The sequence below is a fragment of the Myotis myotis genome, unplaced genomic scaffold, assembly GCF_014108235.1.
Source record: "Myotis myotis isolate mMyoMyo1 unplaced genomic scaffold, mMyoMyo1.p scaffold_m19_p_15, whole genome shotgun sequence".
In the NCBI taxonomy this organism is placed as follows: Eukaryota; Metazoa; Chordata; class Mammalia; order Chiroptera; family Vespertilionidae; genus Myotis; species Myotis myotis.
The window spans coordinates 28,211,511-28,229,177 of record NW_023416319.1 but is presented as its reverse complement, the minus strand read 5'-3'; the positions used below and the strand labels follow the sequence as shown (position 1 = coordinate 28,229,177).

General features: G+C 38.8%; 1 protein-coding gene across 2 annotated transcripts in view; it reads right to left on the bottom strand.

The window, feature by feature from the left end:
* PRKG1 (protein kinase cGMP-dependent 1) overlaps positions 1–17,667 on the bottom strand; it is a 1,061,913-nt gene that overhangs the window by 346,276 nt on the left and 697,970 nt on the right. For both annotated transcript variants that reach the window (XM_036336760.1, XM_036336758.1), the window contains exon 4: positions 7,975–8,080. In XM_036336760.1, the coding sequence (XP_036192653.1) occupies positions 7,975–8,080 (106 nt within the window). The remainder of the gene's footprint in view (positions 1–7,974; positions 8,081–17,667) is intronic.

Below are 17,667 nucleotides of genomic sequence, written 5' to 3'. Positions count from 1 at the left end.
TAAATGTCCAAGTGGTCCAGTTCCTTAAAGGAACACCACACAACACAGCCTGAGCAAGAACAGGCCCTTGCTTAAAGGCTACCAGCTGTGCTTGAGCAGTTAGGAACAGGAAGGTAGAAACAAGCCTGGAGCCACAAACACCTGATTGTTTGATGTCAGAAGACATTGATCCTGAGCTCTTGGTCATTTAATATCCATCATACAAAGAACGGTGACTGCTTACATATAGGTGGTGTTATTTTCCAAACAACTGAGGGCCTGTCCACCGAGCCTATGCAATTCTAAGTCATTTTCTACTTTCATTCATCACCATTTAAAGTGACAGTGCTTATGCTATTACTGAGTATTTCTGGGGAACATATCCTGAGAAGAGGGTAAGAGAAAGGAAAATATTGCTGAGGTTAGGGGGAAAGCCTCTATTAAAGAAAAAATGAATTGAATGAGAAACCCAGATATATTTATATACTAGTATGTGTGTGTGTGTGTGTGTGTGTGTGTGTATATGTATATATATATATAACAAGGACAAAGTCAACCAACTTCCCGAAGTTCCAGGCAAAGTAAATGCCAAGTTGGTTGAGGAGGGCAGCAATGTATAGGGACTATTTGAGTATCAAGCAGTATAGGGTGGGGTCTAAGAGTATCAGTTCTGGAGCCTCCACTAACTAGCTGAGGAACTTTAAGTTAATATATCATCTAAAATGTTTCAAACACTGCTTGGCACACATTCAATACATATTTATTAGCCATATATATATTCCTAATTATAATCCCTCATGGTGGGAGGGTCCCCTAGTTTTGGTTATAGAAATTCAGCTTAAGTTTAGGCAAGTTTTGTTTTTGTTTTTTTAAGGTTACATAACTATAAATGGTGAGGTCAAAATGTAAACTCAGATACTCTTCACATCAATAAGCCATATAAGCAATACGGCATTTAAAACATGCTGTCTGCCTTTATTTTGTGTTCTAAGTCAATGATTCTCCAAGAGTAATCTCCAGACCAGTAGCATAAGCATCAATTGGGAACCTGTTAAAATGTGTCAGACCGCACTTCACCTCTGTTATTTAAACTTGACATTATACAAGGACAGCTACCTGCAGCTCATTTTTTTCCATGGAGGATGCACAACTGTAGCAAGCGCATTAAAGAATATCCTAGAGGAATTGTGACATACTGGAACATCTGTTTAGTCAAGATTGTGGCAAATTTACCATGGAGATTTTGAACAAAAGACAGCTGACATTCTAGGATGGCCCAATTTCAGTTTTACCTGGGAGCAGAGAGCTGAATCATTACATCACCAATCTTCCATGTGATGTTGGGCAACTCCCATAACCAACCTAGGCCTCAGTTTTCTCATTAGTGAAGTGATCTCTCATACCCCTTACAACTTTGTATTCAACTCAATTAACTCTAAATCTGCACTTGACTATACCTTTATAAAAATGGAGTAAAATAAAATATAAATCTCAGGAAAAAGGTAATCTGTTGGGTTAAGTTATAAGAAAATTAAGTTCTTAGGTTTTCAAATTGAAGTAGAGAGGGAAAAACTTGCAAGGGGTTAGGGAATTTCATTATTCCGAGATTGAAAGTAAAAGCATACAGAATATAGAAAAAAGTTTATGTAATATCAAATTAACAACATAAGTAAGTTACATCTGTAGAGAGCAAAAAAGAAAATATTGCTAACCCCTTCTCACATGAAGTTTACAATAGGGAGGAGCTTCCGTTAGAATACAAACTGTGAACTTGACTGCAGGTGTGTAGGCTGCTGAGCCTGGAAATCCGGATCCAAGTTCTAGTCTAAATTCTGTTTCTAACTAAGTATGCTCTTATTTTGGCTTCTCTGAGACTCAGCTGCTTCAGCTATAATATGTGCACAGAGATTAAACTGCATCATATCTTAGATTTTTTCAAATATAAAACTCTTTAATCCTGATGAAGGATCAGCCCACAGAGGTGAGGACACATCATTGGCCCCTGCTAGTGACAGGTTGTGGCCAGAACTGCCAGATAAGAAAAAAATGTAAAAGTAATCACAGAGAAGTTTCAGGAAACTTTGTTAGCCTAGACTACAAGCAGAAGTCATAATAAACCCAAAATGAAATTATCCTCATAGTGAAGGCCATGTTGATATCAAAATTATATCATGAAGTTTTAATAACAAAGTCATACTATAGGGGTATCACTTATTTTTCTAATATATACAAGTAGGTAGCATATTTACTTAAAGATATGTCAGGTGCATATGAAAGTATGATTGTTTGAGAGAATAAAGGGGAAGAACAAACTAAGTTTAAAGCTTATTCTCAAGAGATGAAATAAGGAATAAGGAAACTTTACACAGCACCAAAATGCAGCAGGGCTCTCAACAAGGGAGCGTGGCAGGAGGAGGAATGGCCACAGCAGTTCTATGATTCACCAGAGGCCCACCCAACCTGACTTCTTGCAAGTGGATGCGGCTGAGTGAGGCCCTCACAGGGGACATTAACTTTCCTTATAAATTAGCATCCAGTGATTAGGGGCTTTCCGGAGAAGATCCACCCTTCTGCCTAAAGCAGGTTAAACCACATGACTGGTAGTATTAAAATTAAAAACTACCTCCAAGTTCTTTAATGGTTGCAGAGTCAGCTGTGAGCCAAACAAAGACCTTCAAGATCTCCAAACGTTAAAATTATACTTGTGGAAAATATAGTTGAGAAATTTGGTGGTTAATATTATCAATGCCTCTTTCAATCAAGGAATGGAAATCAGAAATTTAAAATTCTTTTGAGAGACATTTGATTCTGTTTTATTTGTTATTGACTGATTGATTTGAGAGAGAGAGAGAGAGAGAGAGAGAGAAGCAAAGAGAGAGAGAGAAAGACAGACATCCATCTTTGCTGTTCCACTTATTAATGCACTCACTGATTGATTCTTGTGTGTGCCCTGACTGCTGGGATCAGACCCACAACCTTGGTGTATTGGGATGATGCTCTAACAACTGAACTACCCCACCAGGGCTCAACCTTTTTTTTTTTCCTGCAGCAGGTATACGTGGTGTGTTACACCATAATCACCTTTGGAAATACATTCATTCAAAGGGAGAGAAATCCTCCAGGATGCTCTCCGCTGGGAAGGAGCATGGAGCGTACAAGGAAAGGAAAGACTGCCATGTGACTGGAACAATGAGAGATCAAGGAAGAAGATAGACAACAAGATGAATCTGGGAGGTCAGCAGTACCCAGGTGAGGAAGGGCTTTGAAGACAATGCTATAGACCTAGGCTTTATGCTTAGGAGTAATACGAAGTCACGGAATGGTTTTATGTAGGATGACATCAGCATTGTCTGCCTTACCAAAAGATTTATTTCTTTAAATATATTATTATTGATTTCAGAAGGAGAGAGATATAGAAAAATCAATGATGAGAGAGAATCATTGATCCACTGCCTCCCGCATGCCCCCTACTGGGGATCAAGTCTGCAACCCAGGCATGGGCCCAGACTGGTAATCGAACCAGCAACCTCCTGATTCATAGGTTGACATTCAACCACTGAGCCACACCGTCCAGGCCCACAAGATTTCTTAATGGATAAAGAAAAGGTTTACTGAAGGTCAATAGGATCACTTGAGTAGCTTATACTCCAAAAACTCCTTGCTCTGTCTCCAATTTGTCAGCGAGGCAAGCAATATAAATAGAGGCTCATCATCACTGTCATCATCGTCATCATTGTCATAGTCTTCAGCCAGCAGAAAACCCAGTTCCTATAAGCACATCTCAGTGGTCACACAGCTGCATTCTAATTCTCTTTTGGGTATAGATGCCAGTGCCAACAGCAGCACAGATAATATGTTCAGACAAAAGCTACGCAAATTAACTCTGGCAGTTATTTGGCTCACTTTTCAAAATCCATCTTAAAAACAAAAGGATTTCTCAGTAGCCAAAGAAGATGGAAAATGCTGGCAACTGGGAAAATCACTACTGGACCTGAAGCAATAATGGCTTACTTAATAGCAATGCCCTTTGAATATTTTTCGCTCTGCTTGCATAGGAACATCTGCGTTTACATCAGGGAATGTGAAATACAAGCACAAAAGACAAATGACTAAATAGGATCGAAGAACCAGAATCACAGCTTGATGTGGCATTTCATAGCAAAGAGGGGGCCAGACCACGTGACTGGTAGTTGCAAAATGGGTAAACACACTGGACTGAAAATAAAAACCTACTTTGACAATCAAGAAAAATCCTTCCATTTTGGCAGGATATTAGTATGCCCGGTGTGTCCCCTTTCCTCTTTCTAACCAAACTTACTGCTTAGTTAGAAAAATGCTAAGAGTGGGACAGGGAGATGAGCAGTAATATGGATCATTCTCCTTTTGGCCGGACCCTGAAATTCCTCAGTTAGGAAGGCATCCCAGGCATAACAAAGGCCCCTACTGCAAGGAATTCTGATGACTTGTAATAGCATTTGCTAGAGTGTTTATTTTTCTGATAGTGTCACAGGATTCAATTCTTCAACAAAATAAAAAGTATATGATATTGCTAGAAAAATTCAAATGAAAGTTGTATTTAGGAAGCGCATAAGAGAAAAACACATACCCTCATTTACATACAGATTGCTACAGAGAACTTTAAAGTATTAAGTCTATATTTTTTTTACAGTGGTAGGATGTTAGCCTTTGTAAACATGAAGCTATAAAAAAAAAAAGTTTATTGACTTGACTACATAACATTTTATTTTTTATTTTTGTTGATCCTCCCTGAGGACATTTTTCCATTGACTTTTAGAAAGGGTGAAAGGGAGGAGGAGAGACAGAGAAAAACATTAATGTGAGAGAGACATCAATTGGTTGCCTCCCACATGTGCCCCCCGACCGGGGCTGGGGATCAAGCCTACAACAGAGGTATGTACCCTTGATCAGAATCAAACCCAAGACCTTAAGTCCAAGGGTTGATGCTCTATCCACTGAGCCAAACTGGACAGGGCTATATAACATTTTTTTTAAATTTCACATAAAAGAGTGGTAAGCACATTTTTTAAAAAATCAGTAACAAGTGGGGAAGTAGATACAATGCTAAAGTTATGGGAGAAAATTGAATTAATTTTGTTCATCTTAGTTTTAGACAATGTCTAACATTTATTTCTTTTGGAGATATTATGCCTTCTCTTAACAGCCTTACAAAATAAATGATAGCAAGTATAGTTAACTGGAAATGTGAAGGAAGAATGAATATTATTTCCTATCTCAGCATTGTGAGTGTAAACTTGTGCAGTGGCACAGAGCCCACACTTAGAAGATTCCTACACTTGCTTTAATCCTATGCTGTCAAGGCCTTATCATTTTTAAAAATTTTTGAAAAGAGGAGTCCTGAATTTTTAGTTTGCACTGGGCACTGCAAACTATGTACTGATCCTGCACCTACTATCCTACCAACTACCTATCTGCAAAGCAGTAAGTTTTGCACCACAGAACACCAAGATACTTCAGAGCTCTAGTCAGGAAAACTTGATCATCTGGAAGTAGAAATAAGTTTAGTAGTCAGATGGCAATAAAACAAAGCAGAAAACAAGAGCCATGGCAGAGATGAAGCTCCAGAGGCGATGGAGGTTATTTCTTGGTGGAATGAGGTCACTGTCCCTGGAAGAGACAGCTTTTATTTGGCTCTAAAAAGAAGAGAGATTTGAACATTGACCTTGGGCGGAGGGGAGGCGGTGTGGAAAAGGCAATAGAGGCAGTGTGCTATATCAGGGCAAAGGGACTGGCTGGGCACGTGGAACTGTTTGGTTTGCCCGAGGAAAGGAGAAAGGAGACTAACAAAGCAAGCTGGCTCTGGCTGTGGGAGCTCCGGCTTGCATATCTAGCTAATGAGACTATCCATATTCAACAGGACCTGTGAGCCATTGAAGGGTTATACCAGTGGGTCACAGGCATACTTTAGGGAAGATGAAAGCTGGCTCTCGGCAATGATGGCCACTGTGTCACCTCTATGGACTCCCTGCCCTGGGGTGCATTCACAAATGATGTGGACTTAGTGTTTTACACAGGAGCCAGATGGAAAGTGACATCAAAGGCAGTGCCTACCTGTTTTTAATTCAACCAGTTAAATTCTACCTGCTCTAAGCTGACCAACAGGAAATATTCAGTCCAAGGAACTAACTTTTATTGTTTAAGGTTTGAATTGTCAGAATAACACAAATTTAGGCAGCTCTGAGAATAATATAAAAATAAAACAATATCTAGGGTCAATTTTAAAAAGAGATAAATCTCTGCTCAGCCAGATGTGGCTCGGTGGTTGAGCATTGACCCAGGAATCAAGAGGTCACTGGTTCGATTCCTGGTCAAAGCATATACCCTGGTTGCTGGCTTGATCCCCAATAGGGGGCACGCAGGAGGCAGCCAATCGATTCTCTCTCATAGTTGATGTTTTTATCTCTCTCTCCCCCTCCCTTCCTCTCTCTGAAATCAATAAAGTTTTTGTTTTTTTTAAAAAAAGAGATACATCTCCAAACTCCATTTCCTAAAATAGTGCCTCTAAAAATGTTTTTATTGGAGTTAGACAAGGCAATTCTGATACTCTTTGAATTTCCTTGTGAAAACAAACTTGTGGGAGCTGAAACTAACCTCATAAGCTCCCAATGCTTAGGAACCTGAGACAAACAATGGGCTCTGTCCTATTTCACTGATTACCAATGGGGATCTTCCTCTATTAGGGCTGCATCAGAAGAAATCAATACTTGCACTTTAAGACTTAAAAATGAGTATTAATATCTCTCTCTTTCCATAGACACTCACTCACACACACACAGCACCCAAATAATTTAATTCCTTGCACACTATACTAAACTCCAAACAGAAATTTACGTTTCTCCTTCTAAATGTTTCATCCAATCTCACTGAGGAAAAAATCCCAACAACCTATTGATAGAGTAATATTTCAATATATTATTACTTGACATCAAATTAGAATTTTATTGCCTCTTTAGAGAAAATATAAAGAATAAATTTTATGTGAAAATAAAAAATATATAAACATCAGAAATAAAATAAGTTAACCACAAGAAATCCCAAAATAAGGAATATTAAAATTGCATCTTAAAAAAAATTGAATAGATATTGTTTCAGGTGTATCATTGAAATAAAACGTAAACTTAATTTTTTAAACTCCATTTAAATTATTACTTCACCCAATATAAAAGATCTACTTTAATATTCTAGCTCCCAAATGAAATCTTAATTGGTGATTCACCTCCTTTTAGCTCACATAATGATGGTTCTGTTTTCAAAAGAAAAATGATACTTTATTTTTAAAGTCAGAGTTGTCAATATTCTTTTTAATAACAAAATAGTATTTTCTTTAAAATAACCCGAGAGACAAAGAAATGCATTTCAGCGAATCTCAGTGTATTACTAAGAAATGAAAAGCTGTTTTTCATTCCAGTTCCCATACTATATTGAGTTATTATGATAATGTATAACGTCAAGGGAAGTATTATATTTCAGAACTGCAACATAAAATGAATTTAATTTGGGAAATTGAACTCCAGATTAAAGGATAATAAGCTTCTTTTTGGAACTTTTCCATCTTAGTCACCTGACTTTCATGTGGAAATTCACACAAGAGCTGACTTAGTCTTATAGTGTGGGTTGCCTTAGAAGTGGCATGGAGAAAATATTAACTGATACATATTAAAGATGGACCCGACTCCTTTTTGTTCAAGCACATTCTCATTTGTTCCTCTTCTCTCCTTTGCTGCACTCCTCCATGAGAGAATGTTGAATGAAACTCTCAAGCCATGACTTAACCACATATTATTGAAAATAAGCACCAGAAATATCAAGAAGCCCAGTGCAAAGTTTTGCACTTCCACAGATGTGTAGCCCATGAAGACCAAGATATAGGCAAAAATGCTTCCGTGTGCTTCATTTCAGACAAGAGGGTTGTGAAGACATTAAATGGTCTCAGAAAGAGAAAAGAAAGCATCCTACCTTTTTAGAAATTCCATATACTCGGTATGCTTGATGAGTCCTGTCCTCATCATTATTGTTTGAAAACATTGTCGATCAATAGCCCAGAGCTTCACATTTACAAGAGCTGGAGAAACAGGAAACAAAGGGAAAAATTAACTATAGAATTTTAACTGGGAATTGGATCCTGCAAAAGAGACGAGTTATTCATGAGAGGCACGAAGATGACTCACCTTCATTCAAAGCTAATAGCACACTGTCCTATTTTAAGAAGTTTCTTATGAGCAAAATGCACTTCATAATTTTTCATACTCATATTAATGTCTAAGAGGAAGTTTCCTATTGCTCTATGTCCTTCAGGAATGAGAATGCCTAAGTACACATTGAAAATACTTAGTAATTTCACAACTATATGTGAAGGAAATCGCATGGAGAGGTTTACAAGTAATAACACTCCCTGGTAATTCCCCAGAATGATTTTCATGACTCCCAGGACCATATTTTAATTGTAAAAAGTAGATGCAAAATTCAATTTTCATGCTAAGGGGTAAAGTTAATATAATACAAATAATTTTATACAATGATTTCTGCACAACTCTCATTTTACAAATGATAACCTGTGCCTAAAGTTACCACATAAACTTACATTAGATATGTTTGTTGAATTTTAAGTTTTACTCTTATGTACCACAGTCCTTGACAATTAATAATTAAATATTGAAACTGAACACCAGAGTTTCACCATTTGATCTATTAAGCACCTGATGAAGACTCAAATTTTAGATGTTACAGTTTAACAAAGCAATATATCAACATAAACTTCGATTTTAAAAGAAGGTACATTAAAAATCTTGGTAACTGAATCTGTTTAATGGGTATGTAAGAAGTTTATTAAACTATTCTATTTTTATGTATGTTTGCAAATTTTCATAACAAAATGTTTTAAGTTACCACATGAACTAAAGAAAGTCAATTCATGTATCATACCAGGGGTTAGAGAGCAAGGCCACCAACGGGAGCCAGGATATAGTTTAATGAGCTGAATGTAGAAAAATAAGGAAATGTAATTTTTCATCTTCATCTTCTCATACTAAGCCCTGACAATGCAATGGATCAAGATTTGGGGGTAAGGGATGGGAGAAAATGTTAGAGTAATTAGGCCATGTGCATGCCTTGTGGGGAGGGGCTGGAAGTAGCTGACACACTGACCACTGTGAGAGAAATGAAGGAAATACTGTACTCGCCTATCTTTGAACTTTACCTAATTGTTCCTTGCAAATTATTTGAAGCTAAAACTAGAATATCCCTTCCCTCTTGGCCAGCTCTTCATTAGAGAAAAAAAGGTGCAGGGTAAAGTAGAAAAAAAACAAAACGGCCCTAGCTGGATTGGCTCAGTGGATAGAGCATTGGCCTGCGAACTGAGGGTTCCTGGGTTCAATTCTGGTCAAGGGCACATGCCTGGGTTGTGGGTTCCATCCCCAGTGGGGGGTGTGCAGGAGGCAGCCAATCAATGATTCTCTCTCATCATTGATGTTTTTCTCTCTCCCTCTCCCTTCCTCTCAGAAATCAATAAAAATACATTTAAAAAATAAAATAAAATAAATAAAACAACACAAAGCAAAGCTCATCTCACAAGTGTTCTCCAGCCACATGCTGGTCCCTCTGCTAAACTCAGGCTTCCTTGCAGAATACCTGCTTACTTAGGACAAACCAGAGGACTGGATGACAGCCATGAAGGACTACAAAAATCAGGAGAAAATTCATAAGAAGTAGAACCTTACAAAATGATAGGACTTGAGCTAGGAGAGAGATGGACAGAAGGTAACTGGGTGGGAAAAGTACATAAACAAGAACACAGCTAGGGGTAAGTGTGGGCAGTGGGACTCCAGGCAGAGGTGGGACACACTGAAATGGCTGAGATGTCTACAGTGTTGCTACATGATTTGAAGTAGGCCCTGGAAGCGAGTCATAATGAAGCAAGGATTAATTTAATGAACAACAAAAAGCTATCAGAGATCTTAAGAAGACAAACAAAATAAAAGACCAAATTTTTAAAGGCTACACCATGGGTACATCAAAAAAATTTAATGCTTAAAAGAACAAAAAACATCAAAATTGTCTATACTCATCATTTTTTTCCCTATCATCATTCTTAATGGTTTCTAGGTATTTGCAGTTTAGAAATGCCACCCTCCAAAGGACAAATACACCAAATAATATTGTTATTTTAAAAATAGTGTCAATAAAAATAGTGTGCTATTTTATATATTTTAAAAATGTACCACAAAGGGATGATTCGAAATGGAATGTCTAAGTAAAACATACATACATTTTAATGTGTTGCCTCGCAGAAAGACTTCCCAACGCATACTCCTAGCAGCCATATATATATATATATATACACACACACACACACACACAAGTTTCTATTATAGGCTCTTCAACCAATAAATATGATCACAGTGAGAGCTGAGATCCACTAAGCTAGGAGGGCCCTAACTTGGATTCAGAGACACCCGAGTCAAGCAGAATGCAGACCAGCACTGGTGCGGCCAAATAACTATGCAGAAACCAGGGGACAGAGCATGATGAAAGCTCTGTGTGAGGGACATTGTTCTGGTAACAGGTGCAGGCACAATTTCAAACAAAGAGTGATGAGCACCAAGGAGAGGCCACAGAAATTCAGGAGTCAAGTGAGAAGAGTGTTACTGAATAGAAGCAATGAGCATAAGAGTAAAGGCTTGGCAGTGTGTGTGTGTGTGTGTACATGCTGTGACCAAGCTATCTTGCCGGGGTCTAACCCCAGCAGGTCCAGGGGTCCCCAAAGGTGTGGATGGAGTCGGCGAAGAAGGAATGACATAGAGGCAGCATTCAGTTCATCAGCGGCCTAGCCAGGATCTCTAGCCAAGTTCTGGTCTGGATCTCCAGAGAGGTTCTGCTCTGGATCTCCAATGAAGTTCTGGTTAGGATCTCCAGCCAGGTTCTGTGTCCATGTTGTCTTGCTAGGTTCCCAGGTTCTCCAGCCAGGTTCTGTAGCCATGTTCCCTCGCTAGGTTCTGTCTCTAGGTTCTGAGGCCAGTTTCTGTCCAGGATCTTTTGCCATGTTCTCTCCAGCAAAGTTCTTCTATCTCTAGAGAACGTTCTGTGTAGGTTCTGTCTTCTTAGTTCTGTGTTCTAAGTTCTGTGTCTTGCTGTCTTATTACATCTGTATTTATACCAGTTGATTCAATCCTATCAATCTCTATTACAAAGGTTAGGGCGTTTCTTATCTCCATTCCAGGGAGTAAAGGTTATGTAGCTTAAGCATGATTGTTCGTAGTTAAAGTGATTAATTACCCGCCTGGCACTTAGTTAAGGGATTTTATTCCCTCCCTAACTTCAGGGGAAAATCCCTACCTGGGGAAACAACCTTTCTCAGAGACCTTGGTTAAAACACATAGTGCCAAGAAGGTGAGCAAACATATTAAGAACAGTATGCCATATATGCCAGGTCCCTTGAAACAGCAAGCATGGACCGGCTCCCGGCACTATCTGTAGCATTTTAAGTCTGAATTCATACTTCAAGGCCAGGCTTCACCCCTGGTCCCACCTAAAGAACAACCTTTCTGTTCTAAAGACTACTCTAGCTTTTTCTATCTGTGTCACTCCAGGAACTCAGCACATTACTGATATTGCTCATTATCTCTGCTATGCCTATATCACATGTCCTCAAATACATTTGTACATTCCCTCAGAAAAAAGGTCTCATTTTTTTTATAATGTCCTCCCACCTCAAGAAATTAGCTGTTCATTTAATAAGCATTGAGTATATTTGTTGATTGATATATTTTATGTACATGATGTCATGTACATGATACAATTTTTTTTAAATGTAAGCCTAGGTTTCTAATGTTACATTAAAAAGTCTAAACTGGCCCTGCTGGTGTGGTTCAGTGGTTGAACGTCGACCTATGATTCAGAAGGTCACGGTTTTATTCCCGGTCTGGGCACATGCCTGGGTTGTAGGCTCCATCCCCAGTAGCGGGTGTGCAGGAGGCAGCCAATCAATCATTCTCTTATCATTGATGCTTTTATCTGTCTCTCTCTCTCTCTCCCTTCCTCTCTGAAATCAGTAAAATATATATATATATATATATATATATGTGTGTGTGTGTGTGTGTATATATATGTATATATATGTATATATACACATATATTTTAAAAGTCTAAACTGAATTGATAGGATATCATAATCATGTGTTGAAAAATAATCTTGAAAAATAAGTTCACAGAATTCAATATTTTATTTTACCTTCTGATTTCCATTTACATGGTTATTGAAATGTCTCTAAGTGAAACCGTGTTTGGTATATTTGCATAACAATGAACATAGCTTGATGAGATTTCAGATTTGTCCATGACCTTGAGCAAGATGCCAAAACCTTTTTTATATTCAGCCAATATATGTATTAGTCAAGTCAGCATTTTACAGGTGGTAGAGCATGACTAATAGTCACCTTGTCTTGTTATCAAAAATGTGGTTGTATTAAAGTTGTGGTTAACATCTTGCTTCTTAAACAGCTGCTGGAGTGGAAGTCCGTTGGTTCTATAACTTAAAGACAATTTTTTAAAAAAATCTCTCCATTGACCTTTGATCTTAAGTGGTGTATTGCCCTCTATAGGGAATAAACACTATATAAAATACTTGTAATTTTCACAATGTTTATTGTTGGTGGACATGTAAGTGTGAAGGGCATAAAGCAGAGAAAGTGTTAGGAAGGAATGCTCCTTTTTGTTCTGGTGTGTATCTAAAATTCTCTGCTGGCGCCCTCTTAGCGCAGCAGGCAGCGCGTCAGTCTCATAAAATTCTCTGCTGAAACATGTATCACTGTTTTCAGATTAAGGCCACATTGAACTCAGTAGAAAATATGCAAATTCCCACTACTCTGCGATCTCAAAGTAGCATGAGTATGTGAAGAACACCTTCAACACAAGCAGTACTTAGCCTTCATGTAGGGGACAGCAGGATTATAGGGGAAGGCACCACAAAATTGTGCTAGACAGATCACAAATCTGGGGCTGGCCTAAATTCTCCCACTGGAAAATTCATCTGCTGTCCAATTCAAATTTTGGAAGAATATTAAGAACACATATATGGATATAAAGCACTTACAGACTTGAATATTAATTTAGCCATTATTTATTTTATAAGCAACCTATCCAATACTGGTGCTATATAAAGAGAGAGAAAACAAATGTATAGTTCCTAGCCCCGAACTACTTGTGATCCAGCATAGAGACCAACAAAGTATTGTCCATGCCAAATCTGGCCCATGATTGGTTTTGAACAACCCACTAAAAATGGGTTTGATAATTTCAAGTGGTTGAAAATTTTAAAACGAAAAATATTTTGTGACATGAGAATTATATGAAACAAATTTTAGTGTCCATAAAAGTTTTACTGGAACACAAACGTCCATTCACTTACACATTGTCTCTGGCTGAATTGAATGGTTCTGATGGAGACCATTTGCACTGAACTTTCTGGTCCTTTAAGATAACAGTTGCCCCCTTGTGGTGCAATTTAATAGATAAACAAATCCAGAGTAAGTGCCAGCAGTGGGTAAATATCTGGGGCTCTGAATACATAGAAAAGGCATCACAGTCTCCCCATGGAGAGGAGCTGAGAAGGGCTGATTAAAGGCTTTGTAGTAGAGAATCCTCTGAGCCAGGGTTCCTTGCCTGTACTATGGACCAAATGTTTGTGTCCCCCACCCCCAAATCAAAAGTGAAAGCCTGAATCCCCATTGTGACGGTATATGTAGGTGGGCTTTTGGGAGATAAATAGGCTCTGGTCCAAATTCCAATGTGGAAGCGGTTCCCCAAGCCAACACGCAATTCTCAACCTGCTGCGTGTCCTACAATGCAACTCAGTTCTGACACAGTCTACCCAGAAATAGGATCAATTCCACAGGTTAAAGGTCAGTCCTCTAGGACTGCTCCCACCACTACCACTTCAGAGGTGCCAGTTGAAAGCCGAGTTGTTACCTGTACTTCTGACAGACAGGCTATAAATCAGAGGCTCCCAGGGCACCTTCAGTGAATTTGATTAATTTGCTAGAGCAGCTCACAAAACTCAGTGAAACATTTGACTTACTAGATTCCTGGTTCATTATAAAAGGATATAACTTGGGAACAGCCAGAGGGAAGAGATGCTCAGGGCAAGGTATGTGGGAAGGGGCGTGGACTTGCCATACTTTCCCAGCACCTCTCTCCCCAATCTCTGTGTTCATCAATCTGGAGCTCTCCAAACCCTGTCCTTGGGGGGTTTATGGGTGCTTCATGACATTGACAAGGTTGATTAAATCATTGGCCTTAGGAGTCTGATTCAACCTCTAGCCCCTGTTGAAATTTCAAACTCTCTAATGCAGTGGTTCTCAACCTGTGGGTCGCAACCCCTTTGGGGGTCGAACGACCCTTTCACAGGGGTCGCCTAAGACCATCAGAAAACACATATATAATTACATATTGTTTTTGTGATTAATCACTATGCTTTAATTATGTTCAATTTGTAACAATGAAATTGGAGGTCACCACACCATGAGGAACTGTATTAAAAGGTCTCGGCATTAGGAAGGTTGAGAACCACTGCTCTAATCACATAGTTTGCTTTCCTAGCAAATACCACACCCCATACACACACACACACACACTTTAAGTGGAGTCCAAAAGTCAACTCATTAACATCACAAGAGACACTTTGCAGCTTTCATCTCAGGAAATTCCAAGGCTTTTTGGAGCTCAATGACAGAAATAGGATTGGAGTGATTATAACACACACACACACACACACACACACACATTTCTTCTTCTTTTAAAAAATTATTTTATTTTTTCCATCACCATCTATCCGCTCTATGCCCTCTTCCACCTCCACCCATTCTATATTTTTTATTACAAGTCACAGTATCATAGGAGGTCATTAGGTCTAGATGAGGTCTTGAGGGAATTGGTGTCTCTGCACACCCACCAAGAAGAGACCATGTGAGGATATAACCAGGAAGGCAGCCCTTCCCAATTACTGGACCATATGAGCACTCTGATTTTGATCTTCAAGCTTCCAAATCTTTGGAAGTGTGTGTTTTTTAAGCTACCCAGACTAGGGTATTTGTTATAACAGCCTTAACTGAGACAAACGGGATCCACAGAGCCCCAAGGAGTCTGTGGATGGGACTTGAGGGATTTGTGAATCTGAGGTGGAATAGCATCATCTTGATTTTTACTACCCTATTCCTCAAATTTAGCATTTCTTTTTATTATAACTGTAGGCAATAAACCACTGTAGTCATTTGCCACCAACAGAATCAATGGCTGTTTTTATATCATCAAACATTTGTTGCAGATATATTAAGCATAATTTACACAGATTTGGAAATTATGGTGGCTACTAGACCCACCTCTAGATCTTTCTTAATATGTTGTTTTATCACAATTAACTGTTAAATGCTCTATCACTACATTTCAATATAAATGTCTTCCTTTGTAGTCCTAGGTATTTTATTTTAAACTTATAAAAGCATCATTCTTAAAGGGGTCCAGATGCTTCACCAGAGTGACAAAGAGATCCATGGCACCCACAAGATTAAGAGCCCCTGCTCTAAGTGAGACCTGGAGAAAGGATGTCCCCAGGGAAGGAAGCAGTGAGATTCCTAAGCCCTGGCTTGATGGGGGGATACTTAGCTCACCTGCATCCATAGGGGCATGCAAATTGTTATTAATAAATAATACTTATTCTGTAAACAGCCACTTTGCTGAGTTCTCTGACTATTCCTGGCCCTCCCCACTACCCAGGACCGCCTAAGATCCCCCCATTCAGCAGATCAAGGGGTTAACACTGCATCCAGCAGGGCCCCCTCAGACCTGGATCCAGGACTAAGTGTGCAAAGGGAGTTGCTAGATCATGTTTACATTTCCTCCATCACCACTACCAGCACAGGGCTTTCCAGGACAAGATCTGGTCCCTATGTGTGTGAAGAAAAGGTGACTCAGATGAAACTCCAAGTCCATGGGGCTGCAGTGCAGAGGGGGGAGCAAGAGGTCCAGGTGAAACTAGAGAGATAAGGAAAGCACAAATGATCCCTGTGTCCTTGGTGTGGAGTCAGGATTTGATCCCGAGGTCAGTGTGGAGTGGACACCGAAGTTTTAAAGTAGGTAATTTACTATAGGGAATATATATTAGCAGTGGCCTAATGGTGCACTGAAAGAGAACAGGACTAAAAGGAATAAGGGAGAGACAGAGGTATAAAGAGATACAAATAGAAAGATAGAGCTAAAAAGAGAGATCTTTACAGGCTCTTATAATTATCCAAGTGGATGGACTTTCATAGTGGCAATGAAGCTACAGAGATGGATGGATTTGAAAGGTCTGGAAGATTTTGAATTGACAGGAAATGTCAGGGAGAGAAAATGTGACCCAAACACCCAACTTTCTAGCTTAGAAATATAAATAAAATAGTGGGATAATGAGTACTCCATTCATATTATTCAAAAGTACAGTTGGTTAAGTGTATGTATATGCAAACAACTGCCAATTTTTAAGTTCAAAACCCATGCATATCATAAGCTAACCTAAGTGATTTATAATGAGCAAAATGAATCATTTTCTTTTACTTCTATGTTATAAATATGACACTATAACCTCAAACTACTTCCTCATTCTTTTTAAACTATTCTTGCCATAATAAAGTAGTTTATATTAACATTCTGGAATCACTTGGTCCAACAGGTACTTGCACTCTAGAAATAAATGTATTAGGATGCTGTCAGTGACACGATAGACACCTTGACACACAGATAACTTTGGAAATGTTAAAGAGGCAAAGATGAAAATTAACAATCATCAAGCATCAGCCAAGTAAATGTTATGTTTTGGGGAGAAATTTTCCTTTTACAAAAATCAAAAAGCTATTTAAATGGCCAATAAGGGCATGAAAAATTATGTAACACCATTAAACATTAGGAAAATGCAAATCAAAACCACATCAAGCTACCACTTCACACCCATTATGATGACTATTCTTTAAAAAAAAATTGGGAAATAACAAATGTTGACAAGAATGTGAAGACATTAGAACTCTTATGCATTGCTGGTGGGACATAAAATGATATAAACACTGGAAAATGGTACAGCTGTTCTTCATAAAAGTAACCAATATATATTGATCCTCAGCCATTTCAACCATGGATATATTTACTGATTTTAGAGAGAAAGGAAGGGCAGTGGGGAGAGGAGGGGGGGGAGAGAGGGAGAGGGAGAGGGAGAGGGAGAGGGAGAGGGAGGGAGAGAGGGAGAGAGGGAGAGAGAGAGAGAGAGAGAGAGAGAGAGAGAGAGAGAGAGAGAGAGAGACACACCGACTGGTTGCCTCCTGTATGTGCCTTGACCAGGGTTTGAATCCCAACCTAGGTATGTGCCCTGAATGGGGAATCGGACCCACAACCTTTTGGTTTATGGGACAATGATCCAACCAACTGACCCATACTGGCCAGGGCTCTTTTAATTTCATTAATGTGATCACAAAATTTTTAATTACATATATCACATTACATTTCCATTGGTCAGTGCTGCTCTAGAATAGCAATACTCATAACACATAATCATTTCTTCACATGCCTCTCTTATCCCTAGGATGGCACAAAGTATGAGCTAATCAGGTATTTTCTAAACAAAACTTATAG